Source organism: Chanodichthys erythropterus, chromosome 16 (genome assembly GCF_024489055.1).
Source record: "Chanodichthys erythropterus isolate Z2021 chromosome 16, ASM2448905v1, whole genome shotgun sequence".
Taxonomy (NCBI): Eukaryota; Metazoa; Chordata; class Actinopteri; order Cypriniformes; family Xenocyprididae; genus Chanodichthys; species Chanodichthys erythropterus.
The window spans coordinates 19,933,823-19,957,102 of NC_090236.1; the positions used below are offsets into that span (position 1 = coordinate 19,933,823).

At 35.9% G+C, this 23,280-nt stretch overlaps 1 protein-coding gene across 1 annotated transcript; it reads left to right on the forward strand.

Moving 5' to 3' along the window:
- Positions 1–610: 610 nt before the first annotated feature.
- On the forward strand, positions 611–21,579 carry scp2a (sterol carrier protein 2a). The gene is made up of 16 exons (XM_067362266.1): positions 611–736; positions 1,586–1,640; positions 1,727–1,798; positions 1,934–2,065; positions 2,819–2,883; positions 2,968–3,094; positions 3,201–3,264; positions 3,403–3,489; positions 5,583–5,733; positions 7,249–7,396; positions 7,495–7,602; positions 12,359–12,512; positions 13,247–13,343; positions 13,719–13,848; positions 14,638–14,717; positions 20,883–21,579. The coding sequence occupies exons 1-16, from the start codon at positions 686–688 to the stop codon at positions 20,976–20,978; spliced, it is 1,617 nt and encodes a 538-aa protein (XP_067218367.1). The 5' UTR covers positions 611–685; the 3' UTR covers positions 20,979–21,579.
- Positions 21,580–23,280: the final 1,701 nt, after the last annotated feature.

Below are 23,280 nucleotides of genomic sequence, written 5' to 3' on the forward strand. Positions count from 1 at the left end.
TTATAAATCACTCAATGGCCTAGGACCTCAATACATTGCAGATATGCTCATAGAATATAAACCTAACAGATCACTCAGATCATCAGGATCAACTCACTTAAAAATACCAAGGGCTCACTCAAAGCAGGGAGAGTCTGCTTTTAGCTGTTACGCCAGCCGCAGCTGGAACCAGCTTCCAGAAGAGATCAGGTGTGCTCCAACAGTAGCCACATTCAAATCCAGACTCAAAACACATCTTTTTATGCATTTGCTGATTGAGCACTGTGTTATGTCAGAACTGTTTGCACTTTATTTTATACGTATTATCTTTTTATTCTTTAAATTCTTTTCCTGTTTTTATTTCATTTTTAATGTATTTTTATATCTTTTATGTATCATCATGATTCTGACTTTTAATGCATTTTAAATACTGTTATTTCTATTCCTTATGTTGTATTTTTATTCTTCTTCTTTATGTAAAGCACTTTGAATTACCATTGTGTATGAAATGTGCTATACAAATAAAATTGCCTTGCCTTGCCTTACTTACTGTGGTAAATATCGAGTTGAGTGGTCACTGAGGATAGAGCGTCATCTGTATGTCATTGGCTGCACGGCACCCAGTGGTTGGTGTGTTAACAATCAGCTGCTGTTAGTTGCATGCTGTAGTAAAGTCCAGTTGAGCTCTCACAACACAAACCTGAAGATGGCTGCAGCAAGAAACAGGGTTTTTGTTATCGGGGTGGGAATGACAAAGGTAAACACACCTGTTTGGCCTTATATTAGCGATTTGTTATTGTCTGTGTTGCTATTGTAAAGGCAACTATAATGCAGCCTAGCTTGCTCATTCTGTACTGATTATCATACTATGGTAAAGTTACGGGCAAATCCTGTAGGAGGTTTATATATAAAAAATATAAAGATATTCCGTGTCTTTTGTTTATGCCGAATGTCATATACTTTACTAAACTATTACAGCTAGCATGATGTTTGGTTAGTAGCTGCACAGTAACTAGCCTTATTGCAAAAGGCAGATTACATGTGTGGAGGTTTGGTGCTCTGAATAAAGTGTTTTGTCTCCATTAAAAATTAAGTAATGCAGTTTCTTTTCACTCTGCGTGTGATTCCGAATAACTGTAGCTCTGCACACTGTCCTTTAGACTTTCACTGAAACACAAAGATATGAGGATAATCTGTAAATATGACCCTGAATTAAATGTGTCATAGGTTACTGTGCACAATGACAATGAACGTGGTTTACGCAATCTGAAAGCTACATTCAACGTTACATTGCGGTTGTAGTAACATTTAAAAGAATAAATATGATTATTATTGCGGCCCCTAGTGACCTGGAAGTATGAATTCAGTTGTACTTTTTTGCGCAACTTTTTAAATGAAATCAACTATTTTTATGATGCATTACATCCCTTCATAAATAATAATATAATATAATATAATATGTTAGTGCATGGTTTTATTTTATTTTTACATGTCCAAATAAATATAAACCTAAATGTCCAGAATATGCACTGTTAAACTGCTGGCCACTTTTTAAACTACATAGTTCAAAATTGTCATATTTTGATACTTTTGTCCTGTTTTTCAGTTTGAAAAGCCTGGTGCGAGAGACATCGATTACCCAGATATGGCCAAAGAAGCAGGTGCAGTTGTTTAACCCCGTCAAATATTTAGCGCCTACTGTAGAAATATGAATGTTTTGTACTTGAATCTTTCTGTTGTGGCACAGGCGAGAGAGCGCTGAATGATGCTGGAATCAAGTACACTGACGTCCAGCAAGCATGTGTAGGCTACGTGTATGGTACGTCATTATTGTCATTAATTATGGATATTGTATATTTTATAACACGTCACGTGGTTTTAATGCCTTATACATTGACTTATATTTTGTCTGATATCAGTGTTGGGTTAATTTGGGTTTTCTGTATTCCTCCAGGTGACTCGACATGTGGCCAAAGGGCTATCTATCACAGTCTGGGTCTGTCAGGGATCCCAATAATTAATGTCAACAATAACTGCTCTACCGGCTCCACAGCTCTGTTTATGGCCCGTCAGCTCGTTCAGGGAGGTGAGGTGTTCACAATAGTGCCTATACTGTACTATAGTACTGTAAGAGTTCAGTAAAGATTTTACTATACATGAAATTTTATGATTGACAATGTCAATTTTGATAGCACTCAAATGGTTGACATTAAATATACAATACTATTGAATAGTTTTTTTTGGTTTTTTTTGAAAGTTTGTAGTTTAGTGTTTTTGAAAAAAGTATTCTGCTCAACAAAGCTGCATTTATTTGATGAATTTTAATAGACTGCCAACTAAAAGTTTTAAAACGTTTTTGTTGTTGTTGTTGTCTCTAGTGCTCACCAAGGCTGCATTTATATGATCAAAAATACATTAAAAACAGTAATATTGTGAAATATTATTATAATTTAAAATAACTATTTTCCATGTTCATATATTTGAAAATGTAATTTATTCCTGTGATGTCAAAGCTGAATTTTCAGCATCATTACTCCAGTCTTCAGTGTCACATGATCCTTCAGAAATCATTGTAATATTATTGTAATATAATCATTGTACTGCTTAATATGTTTCCGGAAACCGTGATACATTTTCAATTAATCGAAAAGTCCAAAAGAACAGCATTTATTTGAAATAGAAATTTTCTGTAACATTATAAATGTCTTTATTTTGATCAATTTAATGCATCCTTGCTGAATAAAAGCATTAATTGCTTTCGAAAAACTCACTGACCCCAAACTTTTGCACAGTAGTGTATATGCAGTATATATAATACACAAAAAAATCTTGCACTCAGGTTTGGCTGATTGTGTTCTTTCTTTGGGCTTTGAGAAGATGGAACGAGGTTCACTATCCTCAAAGGTATGGGTACAGCTCACAGCTCTTTTATAATGCCAGTGATAAAGCAAATCGGTCTGTGTCTCATATCATCTCACGGGTTTGCAGTACATGGACAGAACCAACCCTATGGACAAGCACATGGAGGTGATGATCAACCGTTATGGGATGGCGGCAGCACCAGCTGCACCTCAGATGTTCGGCAACGCTGGTAGAGAACACATGGAGAAGTACGGTAAGATCTTGGTAAAAGAGATGCGTGAGTGGTATGTGGGCTTTGGATTGATCCCGGCAACTGCAGTCTGGTTCCTTTTGTAAGAGAAACTGTCTGTCATCTCTAGGCACAAAGCCGGAGCATTTTGCCAAAATTGCTTGGAAGAACCACAAGCATTCCACCAATAATCCGTAAGTTTTATCTACAGTTTGTTATAAAAGAAATGCCTCTGTTTATTTCTTCACAAAAGAATTCCTTGCCTTATCACAGATAACAGAAGATGTTTTCAGTGTTTGATTCTTTTTCTTCTCCTCCACATTCACTCTCAGATACTCTCAGTTTCGGGATGAATATAGTCTGGAGCAGGTCATTAACTCCAGGAAGGTCTTTGAGTTTCTCACACTCTTGCAGTGTTGGTAAGTTGAGAGCTGTGGAGAATGAAGTTGTTGCCATAGAATATCCACAGAAGCATGATGATAATAGACGATAATTGAAATTACCACAAAAATTATTTCCACTGTTCCTCTTTTTCTTTGAAAAAACAGTGAATAACTTCAATAAAAAGTGAATCCAGAAGCATTAAAATGCATACTGTTTCAACAGTATAGCCACAGATATATAAAGTGTGTTTATTGATGGTTATTGAAGGTATAAAATTCACGGTTTAATGAAAGTTTGGTCTTTCTTACTGTTCAGTGACAGTCCGTCTTACATATACTTTGAGTGGCTCATAGGAGATGTGGTGGCTCTTAAAATTGAGTCGAAATTTCATTTGGTTTTGCATTTGGCATTTTGACAAAGAAAATAGGTAAATGCTTTTTTAAAATACAATTTAAAATAATGTATTAAAGGGTTAGTTCACCCAAAAATGAAATTTCTGTCATTAGTTACTCACCCTCGTCCCAAACCTGTAAGACCTTCATTCATCTTCAGAACACAAATTAAGATATTTTTGATGAAATCTGAGAGGTATTTTATCCCATAGAAAGCAACATAATTTCTGTCATTCAAGGTCCAGAAAGGTATTAAAGGTGCCCAAGAACATGTTTTCAAAAGATGTAATATAAGTCTTAGGTGTCCCCTGAATGTGTCTGTGAAGTTTCAGCTCAAAAAGCCCCATAGTTTTTTTTTATTAATTTTTTAACTGCCTATTTTAGGGCATCATTATAAACGCACCAATTTATGCAGCGCGGCCCCTTTAAATGTCATGCTCCATGGCCCAAGAGCTCGCGCTTGCCTTAAACAGTATAAACAAAGTTCACGCAGCTAATATAACCCTCAAAATGGATCTTTACAAAGTGTTCGCCATGCAGCATGTCTAATCGCGTAAGTACAGTGTTTATTTGGATGTTTACTTTTGATTCTGAATAAGTTTGATAGTGGCTAACGGCTAGTGGCTCCGTGGCTAACGGCTAATGCTACCCTGTTCGGAGAGATTTATAAAGAATGTAGTTGTGTTTATGAATTATACAGACTACAAGTGTTTAAAAATGAAAATAGTTACGGCTCTTGTCTCCATGAATACAGTAAGAAACGATGGTAACTTTAACCACATTTAACAGTACATTAGCAACATGTTAACGAAACATTTAGAAAGACAATTTACAAATATCAATAAAAATATCATGTTATCATGGATCATGTCAGTTATTATTGCTCCATCTGCCATTTTTCGCTATTGTCCTTGCTTACTTACCTAGTCTGATGATTCGGCTGTGCACAGATCCAGACGTTAATACTGGCTGCCATTGTGTAATGCCTTTCAAAATGTTGTGAACATGGGCTGGCATATGCAAATATTGGGGGCGTACACCCCGACTGTTACATAACAGTCCGGTGTTATGTTGAGATTCGCCTGTTCTTCGGAGGTCTTTTAAACAAATGAGATTTATATAAGAAGGAGGAAACAATGGAGTTTGAGACTCACTGTATGTCATTTCCATGTACTGAACTCTTGTTATTCAACTATGCAGAGGTAAATTCAATTTTTGAATCTAAGGCACCTTTAATGACATTGTTAAATTAGTCAACATGACTACAGTGGTTCAACCTTGATGTTATGAAGTGACGAGAATACTTTTTGTGCACAAAAAACATAACAAAAATAATGACTTCATTTAACAATTTCTTCTCTGCTCTGTCCATCTAAATGCAGTTGACGCAGTGAATGCAGTTTCTGTGTTTACGTCCGAACGGTGGCTGTTCCTGATCCATTTCATTAATGTCACTCCTCCATACGATTTTACCTTTTTTTGTGGTAATCCACATTATGCCACAAAAGCTGTTGGTTGAGCTTAATATGTACTGAACCCAGTTAAATATTCCTTTAAATGATTGTTCTGGGTTTTTGACATGCCGGTTATTCCTTTTTCATGGCACTCATTATTCTGGCTCACTAATGTTATTATTTTACATGTCAAAGAAATGATTTTTATTGTATTACTATATAACTTGTTACATATGTTACATACAGAAGCAGAGTTTTATATTTTGTCTTATTTTCCCGTAGCCCGACGTCAGATGGAGCAGGAGCTGCAGTGCTGGCCAGTGAGAAGTTTGTGAGGAGGAACGGATTGGAGAAAAAGGCTGTAGAGATCATTGCTCAGGAAATGGTCACAGACCTCAGCACTACCTTTGAGGAAAACAGCTGTATGAAAATGGTAAGAGTAGCTGACACTGCCATCTTGTTCAGCAGCACTCAGCCTGCAAAACATAGAACTAAAGCTTCACTAAAAAAAACTTCAAAAGTTATGACTTTTAAGGTTTTCCTTAAAGGGATATAGTCTACCCCACATAACAATGAAAATTCAGTCTTCATATATTCACCTTTATATCAGTCCAAACCTGTATGACTGTGAACACAAAAGAAGATATTCTGAAGAATGTTGGTAACCAAATGGTTTCGCTTCCCATTGACTTGCATTATATGGACAAAAATTACAATGCAAGTCAATGGGAACTGAAACTGTTTGGTTACCAACGTTCTTCAAAATATCTTCTTTTGTGTTCAGCATTAGAAAGAAATGAATATAGGTTTGGAACAACTTGAGGGTGAGTAAATGATTAGTGAATTTTTGTTTTGGGTAAACTATCACTTTAAAATGCCTTAGGGCCAGATTTACTAACAGCTTGCGCCAGCACAAACCCTCTTTTGGCATTAGAAAACTACTGTCATGATTTACTAAAGATACAGTGCAAAATTAGCTCTCAAAAGGTGTGGAGACTGTGGACTGAGTTGTTTTTGTGGCTGACCTTATTGCATTTGCATTTGTAAGAGTTTCTCTTTCAGACGCAAAATTTATGGGAGGAGAGTATTTAAATGAATCACACAATGCGATTTACTAATGTTTGCACTAGTCAATTTACTGGTATTTGTGCCATTATTTAACACCCAAAAAAACATGTCTTAACCCATTTTGCGATATGGCTGCAATTGTTGCTGCTAGGAGGAGACACCGCAGAGAACAGAGAGCACGTGGTAGAAGGGAGAAAATATTTTCCACTTGTATTAATTTCTCTGGAATGCCAGAGGAAGACGTTATCTGTATATTACATGTAACAAGTTGTGCCTGTGTCGACCCGCTCCTGATGAACATCAGCTCTGCTTATTTGCGACCGAACACTATTTTGCACTGCTCTTGTTAGATTGCATTGGTAATTATGTTAATGATTTGACTGTGTCTGTGTTCTTTAATTTCCGCATCAGCAAAACTTGCCACTTCCATCGGTGCATTTGTGGAATTGTGCTCTCATGCTAATTTGCATCGTTTATTAAATCTCGCCCTTAATGTACTTAAAATGATATTAAAAGATCAAATTCAGTATACACCTTATTGATGATGCATACTATATATAGATGAGCAGATGAGCCCAAAATATCAACGCAATGCGCTAAATGGTTAAGCGTTTTACTTTATATTGGTTTTCTATGGAAAAACGCTTAACGAGAAACTGCGTGCTGCGTTTATATATTGGGTTCATCTGATTGCCAGTACATGGTATGCATCATTAATAGGTAATAAAATAATAATAAAATAAGTGGCAGGCAATGGAGGAAAGCCTTGTTTTTCCTTCCAGGTGGGCATTCCAATATGGGTGTGACATCATGTGAAAACTATGAATTCTCTTATCTCTAATTTAATGTTTTTTTGTTTTTTTTACTCTGTCCACTATAGGTTGGCTACGATATGACCCACCTTGCAGCTAAGAAGTGCTTTGAGACTGCTGGTCTGAAGGCGTCAGATGTTGACGTCATCGAGCTGCATGACTGCTTCTCTGCCAATGAGCTCATCACCTATGAAGCTCTGGGACTGTGTCCAGAGGGTGAGATGGACAGCTTCACAAGCACACTTTTCTATTTTTAAAAACAGAAGTTTAGATTAGCAGCGTTTTGACGAGATGATCTGTTTTCTAATTTTTAGGTAAAGCTGGTGAGCTGATTGATCGGGGTGATAATACATATGGTGGCAAATGGGTGATAAACCCCAGTGGAGGACTCATCTCAAAAGGACACCCACTTGGAGCTACAGGTACAGTTTAACAAACACACCTGATGGCAGATCTGGGTGCATCAAAGGAATAGTTCACCCTAAAATGTACAATTTGTCATCATTTACTCACCATCATGTCACTCCAGATCTGTTTGACTTAAATTCTGCTGTGAAACACGAAAGGAGAAGTTTAGCACAGTGTTCATGCTGCTGTTTTGACAGTGACCAGTGGCTGTCAAGCTGTGTGTGTGTGTGTGTGTGTGTGTGTGTGTGTGTGTGTGTATATATATATATATATATGCTGTATTTTATAGAATACCAGTCAAAGGTTTGGAAACATTACTATTTTTAATTTTTTTGAACAAAGTCTCTTATGCTCATTAAGGCTGTATTTACTTCATAATAAATACAGAAAAAATAATTATATTGTGAAATATTATTACAAATTAAAATTATGGTTTTCTATTTAAATATTCTTTAAAATATAAATTATTCCTGTGATGCAAAGCTGAATTGTCAGTCTTCAGTGTCACATGATCCTTCAGAAATCATTGTAATATGCTGATTTATTATCAATGTTGGAAACAGTTGTGCTGCTTAATATTATTTTATAACCTGTTATACTTTTTCAGGATTCTTTGATGAATAAAAAGTAAAAAAAAAAAATCAGCATTTTTTTTAAAATTAGAAATCTTTTGTAACAATATACACTACAGTATTACGTTCAAAAGTTTGGGGTCAGTATTTTTTTTTCTTTCTTTTTTTGAAAGAAATTAATAATTTTATTCAGCACGGATGTGTTAAATTGATAAAAAAAAAAAGTGAGAGCAAAGATTTATATTGTTAGAAAAGATTTATAATTTGAATAAATGCTGTTCTTTTTAACATTTTATTCATCAATGAATCCTGAAAAAAGTATAACAGGTTCCAAAAAATATTAAGCATGTTACGTCCCAGTCTAGGAGTGGAGGAGTAACATAAAAGAACGTCACGTATGGAAAGATTTGTGTTTATTGTAGTTTTTTTGTTTTCCATCCACTATTGGGTATGTCAGTGTCTGTTTGTGCACATAATGTGGATAAGCTACAGCAAACATGTCAGTTGTGATAGCTAGGGCTGTCACTAAGGTCTCATTTGTTAACATTAATAAGTAAAAAATAACTTCGTTCCATTGTTATGTTCTGGAGCTTTACAGTGTCCATCCCTAATGTCCACCAGCAGAGGGAGTCGCGTCTCTTAACTAGTGAATCAACACTAGATTCAAGCTGTGCATCACTGCTGCTGCTGGTTTGAGTTACTCCTATGCCCTGTTTACACCTGGTATTAACATGCGGTTTGGTCAGTCGGATGATGGACGAAATAAGCTTGTGCAATTTACATATGAACACAAAGGAGATCAGCAGCACTGATAGCCGCAGGACAACACCAAACATGAGTGTGTGTTAGAAATCAGGAATGGTGAGAGAACACGTTTTTCATCTTCAGACCAAACTTGGGTGTTCAGACGACAAAGTTTAAATCCTGCCTGGCTAATGCGCTTCACATAATGTTTATGTATTAAGTCAGCTGGCGGGGAGTAGGTGGTCTTTTGTGGCTGTTCAAATGCATTCGACCACATGAGTGTCTACACTATGAAAGCAATCCGGTCTAATGCGTTTTTGACAAACTCTGGAAGTGGTCGAAAGTGGACAAGCTCAAAATGTTTTAGACCCCGTTTACACGTGTATTCAGCGTCATCCACTTGTGATCCATCCATCTGTCCGTCCATCCATCCACCACCCTGAACAGCATATAGATAGTGCTGGTGGAGAAGGTTAAACTCACTTCATAATTTGTGATGGCCTCCAATCAAGGGTCTGATCTACCAAGGGTGACAACTGCCAACCTATGAAAAATAATTGCCAGAATTAACTTAGTACTAAATATAAATGTAAGCAGTGTTTCCTGTACTGCTTTTCAGCAACAGCACTTCAATGTGATGACATTAAAAAAAGTATACCACAAAATAATTCCAAGAAAACACATCTTTCTATAGGTGGTCCTTTCTATAGTGTAGCCAGTGTAGACCAATTCACATAAAAATTGACTTTTTCCATTTGTTTGTGAATCTAAAAATTACCCGGCGAATTCAGAGGCCCTCTGAGAAATCTAACCCCATCCGGATAGGATATGTCTGGAATTGTGTATTGTATGGCAAGCAGATTCTCCACCTGACTGCTCCACTTGCATCATGGATAATGGACCTTTTTGCCATCCAATAATAAAAAAAAAAAGTTAAAAAATTAAATCAATAAGAAAATCTCAATCAGTAGATGATTACTTTTTGGTAATGCAACTGTTTCACATATTCATGGAAACGGATGTGAATGTCAGGCAATAAATCCACAGGAACTATGCAATAGATGCTTGCTTTGGCGTTGCCACCCCTCATAATTCTAATGCCAGCCCTTGCCACACTATAAATGATTTTATAATTTCTATATCTGCCCCTGGTCCAGTCATTTGACAGTTTTTCCTGATCCTCTCGACCCTCATCATCTCTTCTATGAGAAGTTGGGAGTCAGAGGTTCGCACTGGCTGACTGAAAAGGTCTTATTCTAAGTCCCTTATCCTGTTGGGGATAATGAGCAAAAGTGCAAGCAGTTTAGCCCAACAGGATAAAATGCTCAGCCTGAGTGTTAACACACAAGTCCTGGCCGAGGGATTAAGGTGTGTGTGTCAAGTCACTAGCCGTCCATGGCTGCGGGAGCTCATCAATTCGCTGCAGGGGTCTTGACCTAACTGCACAGTGTGAGATCATAAAGTTTAATAGGTGCTGCACCCTAATAAAAAAGTAATATATTATTTACTGATATATCGCTTTAGACTTACTGATATAAAAATTCTAATTAAAATTTATGTTGAGTACTACTTGTGCACAATAATGAACATTTCTTAATATTGAACCTAAAATGTGTGTTCATGTCACTATTGATAAGGACTGTATGAACTTTAAATAAAATATGTATTTAGGTATACTTTAAATATCTAGTATTTAAAGTATACTTGCAATAGTTCCATTTTAGCACAATCAAATATACTTTATCTTTAGTTGATCTTTATCTTTAGAAGATAAGTATATCTTTAGTTGGACCTCAGCACCACTTCCGTACAATTGCAAGGTATTTTTAAGAAGTACATAATATGTAAATGTATTTGTAGTATACTTATATATAAATGTAAATATATTTTAGTATTTACATTTTAGTACTATTATTCTATTTTAAATGTTCCTAATTTTGTTTTGGAGGTCTCCTATTAGAGTTTCACATGCGTCCAAGGTCAACAAACCCTTTTAATTTTCTCATAATACAGTCAAACCAAAAATTATTCAGACATTTTTGATATATTTTTACTAGTGGGTGCAGGACACTAGTTCATTTATGTAAGTGAGGATAGCAAAATAAAGTAAACTGTGACATATTATACCCAAAAAGTCTTCATACAGTGGACTACCTGTAAAAATGATAAAAATTTGGAACCAAAAATTATTTGACCATGTTTTGCTTGAGTGTTATCTGACATAATTAAGATTATTTTCTGACGCAGTTTAACTCTGAGATCTTGTCATATTTTATTACTATTTTTTTTAAACTATAGTGAATAAACTGTAATAATGAATGAAATGTTCAAGGTGTCTGAATTTTGGTTTGACTGTATATATTGCACATCACCTCATTTCTCAAAGAAGGTCCATTCTGTTGTGATTGGTTGACCACTTGTGATTGGTTGACTCACATCAGAAACGAAATGGCCATTACCATATCTGAAAGTAGACGCTCTTCTCGATCAGCCAATGAAGACCACAGGCTGTCATTATGCAAATTTGTATTCAAGAAGTAAAACTGGAATTGCTGACCCTAACTCATTTCAGTTTAGAATTGATTTTTTCTTTTAGGTGACAATAAATTTACTTGTAATGCACATTGATCTTTAAAACTTCAGACCTTTTACATTCATGAGCAATATTACAGACTACATGAAAGTAAAAAATTTAAAAAAGCATAATAGTGGCGCTTTAAAGTAATGACTTAACATAAAAATTTGTGATTTTAGTTTATGAAAAATTATTAGACTAATATAATAACATTAACTGGTTAAAAAAAAACATCACTCTGCAACAATAGATCTTAGTCAGGGAAGCAGCATAGTTCATTTTTGTCAGGAATGAAAACGGGGCTGCTAGAAATACAGTGTTTTCAATAGATTGTACTGTTTATAACAAAATGCCAATTGTTCAGCTGATGAGACATTTTTCCAAAGTATTTCCAGTAGACAAAAACTCCATTAAAAAGGTTTTTGAAATGACGTGCGATCTAGGACCTTGCATGCCATTATAAAAACATCTGTCCTTGTCATCTGTTTTATACGTGTAAAATTCATTATGGTGTCACCCTAAGATCCGTGAAAATGTTTTTTATATATATTAATTCTGCAACATATTTTACAGTTTTTGTTTTTATTGCTTAACCATTTCTAATCCCTGGTTTTAGGCCATTGCATGTTAAGAATCTTATAGTTATAACATTATAGTTACATGTACAAGATGCTGTATGCCTCAGTAAGATGACAGAGTTTTTAATTAAATGTATTTATTACATTTTTATTTTGGACAAAGACCTTCAGGAAAGTACCTGGTCCACTTTATGCCATTTCTACAGGGCTTTTTTTTTTCTAAAAGGACAGAAAATTAACAGGCTGTGACATTCAGAGCAAGTGTGTAGTGGATGAACTCTGGCCTGTTTTCATGGCTCAGGTCTGGCACAGTGTGCAGAGCTGTGCTGGCAGCTGAGGGGGGAGGCGGGGCCTCGGCAGGTCCCCGGGGCAAAGGTCGCCCTGCAGCACAACATTGGTCTTGGTGGAGCGGTGGTGGTCACTCTCTACAGGATGGGCTTCCCTCAAGAAACAAGGTATGTTTAAAGCTAATACATCTTTTACCAAGCATTGAGTATCTGGCCCAGCCAGCTCACCTCTTTAACAGTTTTTTTTTTTAAGCTATCTGATCCATATATTAAAAATATTTTTTTTTTCTAATTACTTTCCAAAATCCCAAATATTTGTATTTACTGACTACTGTTCAGAAGTTTGGAGTTGGTAAGATTTTTATATGGTTTTAAAAGAAGTCTCAAGGCTGCATTTATTTGATAAAAAATATGGTAGTGTACATTTTATTTAAGTTTTATATATATATATATATATCTTTGGTTTATACATAGCTTTGGTTTACATACTTAATATCAGTGTTTGTTGAAGTTTTATCCATTATCATATTCATATTCTTGGCCTTTAGTTCTAAAAAAATTAAACAGTTCAGTTAGCTTTTGAAGTTCTAGTCTTGCACGATTCAGCTCTGTTACATGTTTGTTTAAGCATACAGAAGGTGGGTACAAAATCCAAAGTACAAGATATTATATTTCTCCTACATATGTAGGAGATATAGTACATAAGATTCTATATGAGTACATATGTGAAATTGTAAGTTATTATAATATTATTCAAGAAATTATTTTTTCTTCTGTTTCTCCATCTATTACACTTTGTTAAATGCTGGTGTTCTTTTACATACATTAAAACTAGACCTTTGGACTTGATACACACCATATATACAGCAGCAGTGGTGAACTTGTGAACTAAACTTTCTCAGCTCTAGGATCGCTGCAGTGCCCACCAGCGCATCCACTGACCTCCAAGGCTTCAAAGCTCACACTGTCTTTAAGGAGATCGAGAAGAAGCTACAGGAGGTAATTCAGGAATGAAGCTGCCTCTCACCAATTATATCATGCAAATAAGACTCTGCCTCTGTACATTGACAGTGGGATTTGTTCACGTCTTTGTGTCTTTATTATGCCCCAAAAAAACAACAAGAATGAACAATGCCTTGTGGCTCATTTCCTGGAAAGAATAATATTCCTGGAGGATGTCTAAATCTTAAATGTTTTTTTTTCGTTTTTTTCACTGCTAGTATTGTAGAAATAATTTGTGTAAGATGTTATTTAGCTTGATTCATGAATTCTTTGTTAACATCTAATTTCTGACATTCTCTCTGTTAAAGCAAATTGAAAAAAATCAAATTTGCTACAGAATTATTAAATTATGTAATTATTAATAATTAACAGGAGGGCGAGGCATTTGTAAAGAAAATTGGAGGTGTTTTCGCCTTCAAAGTGAAGGATGGTCCAGGTGGAAATGAAGCATTATGGGTTGTGGACGTAAAAAATGGCAAAGGCTCGGTGACCAATGATGAAGGTGTGTTCAGATTTTTTGTCCACCTCAATGTGTATTGTTGTACTATCAAAAAATTCATTTTATTTAGTAAAAAAAAAAAAAACTACTTAGTGAAAGCATAATATTTTTAATTTGTATAAAAACTAAATGTTTAAAAGTTTGGGGTCAGTAAGATTTTTTTTATTTAGCAAGGATGGATTATCAAAAGTAATAATTAAGGCATTTATAATGTTACAAAAGATTTCTATATAAAAAAATAAATGCTGTTTTTCCCCCCAACTTTCTATTCATCAAAGAATCACGTCATGTATCACAGTTTCCACAAAAATAAATGTTTTCAACATTGATAATAAGAAATGTTCATCATATCAGTGTTCAGCAAATCAGCATATTAGAATGATTTCTGAAGGATCATTTGACAATGAAGACTGGAGTAATGGTGCTGAAAATTCAGCTTTACCATCACAGGAATAAATTACATTTGATTACATATATTAAAATTTAAAAGTTATTTTAGATTATAATAATTTTTCACAATATTACTGTTTTTATGTTATTTTTGATCAAATAAATTCTTTCAGAAACATTCAAAAATCTTACCGACCCCAAACCTTTAAATGGGCTAGACAGTCTTAGACATGCAAATTGGCTGATATTCTAATGAAAAAAACAAATGAATATGTATTATTTTGTAAATAGACTTTTGCATTACACACCAAACAGTCATTTGATAGACTGAACAATAAATTAATTGTCTCCAAAAGCACTATTTTACAAACAGTCTGATGATTCTGTTTACTTCCCACACAGGTAAGAAGGCTGACTGTACCATCTCTATGGCCGACACAGATCTGCTTGATTTGATGACAGGGCGAATGAATGCACAAACGGTATGTTTCGATGATGGTTTTTTCTTAAAGGTCTGGTGATATCTTGTGCTTTTTTTCATAAAGAAAAAGAACATTTAACCTGTTCTGATATGTTGATGTGTGGTCAGTGTAATCTGAGGGCTAAATAAGGTTTGTGAGTGTCTTGGGACAGAGCCAGCATTTCCAGGATTAGTTCCTCTTAAACCTTGTCCCAAGGCCTACAGACACACTGACCATTTGTCTGACCTACTAATTTAGCCTTCTCAATGCAAGTATCTTACAAATTATGGACAACACAATGTTTATAGACTGTTACATCAATATTGGCTCCAGTTTTTTTTTTTTTATTCCTCAATTTACATCTAAATGATCTGTCTGTTTTTTGGCCTAGTGGATAATAAAAGAGCAGAATAAATCCCATAGATTTACATTGAAGGAAGTACTAGCAACCACTTATTAATTAACAACTGAGGCTGTGTATTGATTTAGATTTCCTTATTCAATTATATTCATATTCACAAGCTCTCGATTCAATATAATTCAGATGCATTTGGTTATAATGTCCATTTTTCTTCCATATGAAAGACTGTAAATAATAGTTAAAAAGAGTCATTCTCAGAATCAGACTACAACGATCACACTTTGTTTATTGATTTCTTCAAAAGAACCGTCATTCTGTAAATATATTTACATGTAGATCACACTTTGTTTTTAATTTTTTAGTTTTTTTAGCATCTAATTGCTATTTACACTTGGTGTAAATAGCATCTATCACTATATTGCTTTTTTTTTTTAATCTAAGATGGCGTCGCGTTTACATTGCGAGGCTCAGCATCTCTCCAGATTTTGCAAATGGACCCTTTTCACAGACCGTGATGGCGTGCCATCAGCCTCGTAAATCTTGCAAAGTTCTTTAATTTTTTTCATTTTTACTTTTTAAAAAAATGTATGTACATTTATAACTCTATACTTAGTATTGTATTACCTTTTTATCAAATTACAAAAAAAAAATAGTTAACACTGCAGTGAGGGTGTTTCTAATACAGCAGCTGTGGGAGTGATGGTGAAGTTGACATCTTTCTCCCTTCCGACTGCCGTTATCAATCTCTCTCTATTTTTTTCCTCGTTTTGAAATTTGTGAAAAAACTGTAATTGAGTTTTTCTTTTGCTGTTTGAGAAAATGGGGACACTAAAAATATATTTAATGCATTCTCTCATTCACCACCATAGAATTTTATCCAACTATCACGACTTCCGCTTCGAGAAACCCGGACATTTCGTCGCAACTCTGCATTAACTTCCTACAGCCGCCACACACTATTGGAAACACTATACACACTATAACCCGCATCGGCCAGCGCTACCAAGCATCTTCCTTGCTAATGTACGATCTCTGGCAAATACGATCAATGAACTACGACTCTGGATCGCTTAACAAATGTTTATGGACTGCAACGTTATGGTTTTCACGGAAACCTGGCTCAATAGCATCATTCCAAATAGCGTGATTTGAGCTAGATGGGCGCATTGTTTACAGAGCTGACAGAACGGCGGTGGACACAGGTTAAAGCAAAGGTGGTGGTGTTTGCATCTATGTAAACAGATCTTGGTGCACCGATGCTGTTATCACTAAATCCCACTGTTCTGCTGATATTGAATACATCTTTATCAAGTGTAGACCCTTTTACCAGCCCCGTGAATTTTCATCTGCCATAATCGCTGCAGTGTATGTACCCCCAGATGCAAATGCTAAACTGGCTATAAAAGAACTCTCTTCCACTGTCAGTAACCTGCAAACACAACTTGCCTGGAAATCCAGCCTCACCACTGTACCAGCGGATGAGTCTGGTCGGCCATTGAATCAATTCAATTTCTAGGGCGGAGCAAATCTGAGCAAACAGGAAGCGGAGTAAACCAATCAGAGAAGGGCGGATATAACGTTAGCGAAGCGACAAGAGAGTCAACAGTGAAAAGTAAATAATGAATGTGTTTTTGGTAATTTAAAACTGAATTCATGGCTGAATAGAATGAACTTTCAGGTCTCGTGCGCTCGATCTTTGTTGATATTGAAGGGACTTTCACCGCACTAGAGTGATGCTGTTTGCGTCACTGAAATAAACTAATCTGATTGCACAGTATGGTTTGGAGTTTACTCGAATTGCTACGGAGGGCGGACTGACCAGACTGATATATCTTGTAGAAGATATATCAGTCTGGCCTTGCCAGGCAAGCAAACAACATATACAGATTGAGCTTTTATCATTGCTGGTGATTTCAATCATGCCAACTTGAGAACAGTTCTCCCCAAAGTTCATCAAAACTTTTTTTTGCTCTGCAAGAGGAGACAACACTCTTGATCATGTCTACACAAACATTTCTGATGCCTATAAAGCAACTCCTCTCCCCCATGTTGGACAATCTGATCAGCTTTCCCTGTTCCTGCTACCCAAATACACCCCCATCATCAAACGCGTGAAACCTACCACAAAGACTGTTAAAATTTGGCTGGATGGAGCAGATTCATCACTACAGCGCGAATTCCAGAACACAGACTGGAATGCATTTGCTTCTCAGGCCTCTCACATGGACATTAATATCTACACCAGTTCGGTTCTGGAACATATCAACGGATGTGTTGACAGGGTAACAACCCAAAAACTAATTAAAATATACCCAAATTAGAAACCATGGATGAACAAGGAAGTCCAACTCCTGCTCAAGGCACGCAACGTTTGGATCTGGTGACCGTGAAGCCTACAGTCTAGCCAGGGCCAATATGAAGAGGGGCATTCAAGCAGCCAAATATAACTACAAACTGAGTATCGAGGACAGGTTTGAAAACAACGACCCTTGACGCATGTGGACAGGCATCCATGCCCTCACAGACTATAAACCAGCAAACAGCACCCCCTCAACCAGCAACGCCACACTCCCAGATGTACTGAACAATTTCTATGCTCACCTTGATCATGGAAACACAGCATCACCCATCAAAGCTGTGCTCACACCTGAAGACCTACCGCTCAACATGCAATTCATTGATTTCAGTTCCACCTTTAATACTGTGATACCATCAAAACTGATCTCCAAGCTCAGTGATCTTGGCATCAGCTCCTCCCTCTGTAACTGGACCCTGGACTTTCTCACCAACAGACCACAGTCTGTTAGGATCAGTGACCACACCTCCTCCATCCTCATCTTAAACACTGGTGTGCCACAGGGCTGTGTGCTGAGCCCAATCCTCTAGTCCCTTTTCACCCATGTCTGCACACCTGTGCATGGCTGTAACTCCATAATAAAGTTTGCAGATGACATCACGGTGGTTGGCCTGATGAGCGGTGAAGATGAGACGGCCTACAGGGATGAGGTTCAGCACCTAGCAGTGTGGTGTGCCAACAATAACCTCGCATGCAACACCCAGAAGACCAAAGAGCTGATTGTGGACTACCGGTGAACTAGGAAGGACCATGCACTCACTCCCATCTACACTGAAGGAGCTAATGTGGAAACTCCCATTATGAAACAAATGTTTTTCTCTAATACACATTGGCCACAATTATTGGCAACCCTAGAAATTCTTATGAGTAAAATATCTCTGAAGTATATTCCCCTTCATATTTACATTTTGTAGTACACCAGGGTGACTAGGAGCATGAAATTGTCCAACCATAAACATGAGGAAACACAAAGGCCAGATTCCCTTAATCATTCATCACAATGAGTAAAACCAAAGAAGATAGTTCTGATGTGCAGCAGAAGATCGTTGAGCTTCACAAAATAGAAAGTGACTGTAAGAAAATAGCTAAAACATTGAAAATCCCCATTTCCACTATCAGGGCAATAATTAAGAAGTTCCAATCATCTAAAGATGTTACAAATCTGCCTGGAAGAGAACATGTGTCTAAATCGTCCTAATGTGAAGTGAGGAGGAAAGTTTGAGTGGCCAAAGACTCTGCAAGGATCACAGCAGGAGAATTACAGAGATTAGTTGAGTGTTGAGTCTCAGAAAGCCTAAAAAAATTATCAAACAGCACCTACATCCCTACAAGTTATTTGGGAGGGTTTCAAGAAAAATCCTCTGCTCTCATCCAGAAACAATCTCCAGCATATTCAGTTGTCAGACAAGACTGGAACTTTAAACAGGACCAGCTTCTATGGTCAGATGAAACTTAAAAAAGAGCTTTTTGGCAGCAAACCAACCAGAAGAGTTTGGTGCACACATGGATAAAAGTACCCCATGCCCACGGTTAAATATACTCCTGGATCTTTAATGTTGTGGGCCTGTTTTTCTGCTGGAGGTCCTGGACATCTTGTTCAGATACATGGCAAATACCAACTGATAAAAAACAAAACCTGACTGCTTCCCCTAAAAATCTTTGATCTTTCATCAGGACAATGATCCAAAACAAACATCAAAACCAACACAAAAATGTGTCACTGAGCACAAAATGAAGCTTCTGCCATGGCCATCCCCTGACCTGAACCCTAAAGAAAATGAGCGGAGTAACTGAAGAGAAGAAGCACCAACATGGAGCTGGGAATCTGAAGGATCTGGAGAGATTCTGCATGAAGGAATGATCTCTGATCTCTTCTCATGTGTTCTCCAAACTCATCAGGCATTATAGGTGAAGACTCAGAGCTGTTATCTTGGCAAAAGGAGGTTGCAAAAAGTTTTGAATAAAAGGGTGCCAATAATTGTGGCCAACGTGTTTTGGAGAAAAACATTTATTTCATAATGTGACTTTCCCCCCCACTTTCAATTATTTTCCTTCAATAAAAGGTTAGAATTTTGTGAATTTTTTGAATGAAAGATCAAAAGGATAAAAAAGCATATTTATTTTCACAGCCGCATTTGCTCATATTTACCAAGAGTGACAATATTAGTGGAGGGCACTGTATACATATATATTACATATATTATTTATATTTATTTATATAAACTGTATTGCACTTCTGGTTAGATACTAACTGCATTTCATTGGCTCTGTACTTGTACTCTGCTTAACGACAATAAAGTTGAATCAAATAAAAAAAAAAAAAAAAAAATTAACATGGAGTCACTTTGACCTGGCTTTAGCTATCATGACATGCATACACAGTATTATACTGCAGATTTATCTAAACAATTTCCTGTTGCATGTCCAACCATCTCTTTGACTTAATCGTACACAATAAAACACACAATGCGTCCTGACACAGAATGTTGACATCAGGGTGGCACTGGAAATCTTTTACACAATTCCAAATTAGGATAATCGAACACTCACATGAGTCAGAGCTTGAAAAATAGATCCTATTTATAAGTCCTTTGAAATGTTTTACCCCTGTAATTCACACCCATCTGTGTTGACTCCATGCTGCATTAGGCATCAGATGGTTTGGCAGAAGCTTCATCTAAAAATTAGCCATTCATTTTACAGTAATCCTCCATAAAGGAAATCATTTTCAGTTTAATCTAGAAAAGCTGAACCATTTAGATCTCAAATCCATCATGCTCATGATGACATGTAGAAATGGTCAAATGTAGAAAGTCACATGAAACATTGGGGGAGCAGTGATAAAATACTTTTTTATTATAAAGAGAATATAATAATATATTAAAATATTTTCATAAATATTTATGTACATTGTATAGAAATGAAACATTATTCTGAAGTTTTACCCTTGATGTTCATTTTAGAACATCAAGTTAAACTAATGAAAATGAAAAATTGCAACTGCAAGTTTTTTTTTAAATATTTTATTTTGGCAACACTTTTTTTTTGGATTGTCCCTTTAGACATTCCGTTAAATACAGGTAACTTTGCAACTACATGTCTACTAGCAGTTATTAGACTATATAGTAGACTGTCTGCTTAATATCTGCTAACACTTTATTTTGATGCTCCCCCAACAGACATTCTACTAACTACAAGTAACTTTGCAACTACGTCAACTTATTCTTCTAACCCAAACCCTAACACCTTACTCGGGTTAGAAGAATAAGTTGACATAGTTGCAAAGTAACAGTCTACTAATACTCTAATGAGAGCTTGTTGAAAGGTTACTAATAGTTAGTGGAATGTCTATAATGGACCATCGAAATAACGTTTATTTCAAGTAATGAAAATGTTTTTTGTTGTTGTTTTTAAATGGTTTTAGATTTAGTTATGTATAATAACCCTAATCTTGTACTCTTATTTAAAGGCATTTTTCCAAGGAAAACTAAAGATAAGTGGAAATATGGGAATGGCCATGAAACTTCAAAACCTTCAGCTGACACCTGGAAAAGCCAAACTGTGAAATCACATCTCTTGACGAACAGGAAAACGGGACAAATCCATCCAAATGTGTTGTGTGGAGAGATGCTAGAATAGTTAATCAATTTCTAAAGATAATGTTTGGATGAAGAAATACTGATAATATTGCTGTTGTAGATCATAATAATATTAACCTTTGGCAACCACAAGAGTGTTAAAAGTACAAATCAAGTAAAACTAACAAGAGCTGTCATGTTTCCTCAGGAAAGATATCACAAAAAGTCAAAGTAAACTGACCTCAAATCTGCATTGTTTAGTTGCGATTAGTTAATCACAACTTGAATCGTGCAGATGAACGCTGAGACCACTTTTTTTTCTGAATTTTATAGCGTCACTGGATTTATAATGTGCATATAGTCTAATATCAGTTACTGGAATTCTAAAACAGACTTACATGGGACCTTCATATCTACTTTGTAGTGTCAACTAAATAAAATTAAAATACAAGTAGAGAGTAACAGACCTTAATACTGAAATTCTCATTGAATCATCAAAGGGGTGTTGGGTATATTATAATTTTAAAGCATTTTGTATAATTGTATATTAATCAAGTTTGTAAAAAGACACATTTCTAATAAATATTCAATTTACTTCAAAACATGCTGTCATTTTCCTAAAAATGTTTATAATGTAATAAAATACAGGTCCATATACATCGACTATTATATGCTGCATTGATCAAGTAACAGCTTTGCATTGTCACTTGCCACAACTAAAAAATGACCATTTTCTTTCATCTAGGTCATTCTTGAATGGCAAGCAGAGTTCATTTGTTTGCAAGTGCATTTTATTTTCCATAAGCTGAAGAAGATTCATTACGCACCTGCTGAACTTTAATCTCGAAACATTTTGAACTGCTTGCCTAAAACTGTGACTGCTTATGGATTCATCCTTCATCTTCAACTTATGCAAACTGCATAAAATGTTGGCTACTGTTCGCATGTTTATTTCTAAATTACATTCTTGACTGCATCAGTTTCAGTCTGATGGGAATCTACCCTCCCTACTCAATGAAACTCTCATTAGCAAGCTGCACTGACAGTAACTTTGAAATTAACCACGGCAATATGACAGACTATTTTTTTCTGTTCTTAAACCCGGGTAAAGCGGATTAGTAAAGCTCATCAGTAAAACAAACACAGTCAGAGTCTCAGATCATGAAAATCTCCATGGTAGAACAAGAAACATTAACTTTTTTTTGCAGAATACAAACATTTTTGCTGTGTTTTAATGAGCAATTACCCAGTCTTGCGATCCTATTTCCCTCCATCTTCTGCTTATCTCTGCAATTGTTCCTAATTACACATCTACATGCTGCAGTTCTGCTCTACTATTTGGACAACCAGTTAATCAACCAGTGGCCAGAATAATTATTCCAGGCCTCAGATTTCCTCCTGTTGGGCAACTGGCTACTATTCTGAACAATTGTCATGCCATGACATTCTATTGACCATATCATACAGGAAAGTATTGGTGCATTTTAGTTTCTTTTAATAATAATTACGCTCTATTTCCTATAATTGAACCCACTGGATATGTGCATCTAAATAAATGTCTCGTCTTTGAATGCTATGGAATGAAAAGAAATGCATTGCTTTCATCAGGCGTACCAAGTGAGTCATGATTTTATGGAATTTCATTCAAATCACAATTAATACATTTGACATGTTTCATAAAAGAATATCCATACAAGTTCTGTAAGGCTTTGGAAATGTGTGGCATGACTTGTGAGTCCATAAAGCCCACTTCTGACAAATTTCAGAGAGATTTACAAAGGAAGGCCTTTCCTCTGAACCTCTCTTGGTTTCATTTTAGTAGAAATTGACCAAAAATCTGATTGTGTAAAGAAGTTATACACTAGAGCAGGGGTAAGAAACCATCAAGAGCTACAGGTCTGGAATCCTTTGCATAATAGAAAATTGTTTATTAAATCACTTATTTTTATATACACTGTGTGTATGTATGTATTTTGTTTCCTGTGATGGCAAAGCTAAATTTTCAGCATCATTATTCCAGTCTTCAGTGTCACATGATCCTTCAGAAATCATTCTAGTATACTGATTTGCTGCTCAAGAAACATTTCTAAACAAGATTTCTTCTTATTATCAGGGTTGAAAACAGTTGTGCTACTTTAGCCATGCATTTCCCTAAAAATAATTGCACACCTTAGAACTTTGGTCAACCAATCAGATTCGAGCATTCAACAGCCCCGTAGTATAAATCAATTTAATGCATCCTTGCTGAATAGAAGTATTCATTTCTTTTTAAAATCTTACTGACCCCGC

Excerpts from the sequence above, each read along its gene's own strand:
- scp2a (XM_067362266.1), top strand. The coding sequence starts at position 686 with ATGGCTGCAGCAAGAAACAGGGTTTTTGTTATCGGGGTGGGAATGACA. Across the intron at positions 12,513-13,246 it reads GGCTTCCCTCAAGAAACAAG|CTCTAGGATCGCTGCAGTGC; the intron begins GTATGTTTAAAG and ends AAACTTTCTCAG. Across the intron at positions 13,849-14,637 it reads CTCGGTGACCAATGATGAAG|GTAAGAAGGCTGACTGTACC; the intron begins GTGTGTTCAGAT and ends CTTCCCACACAG.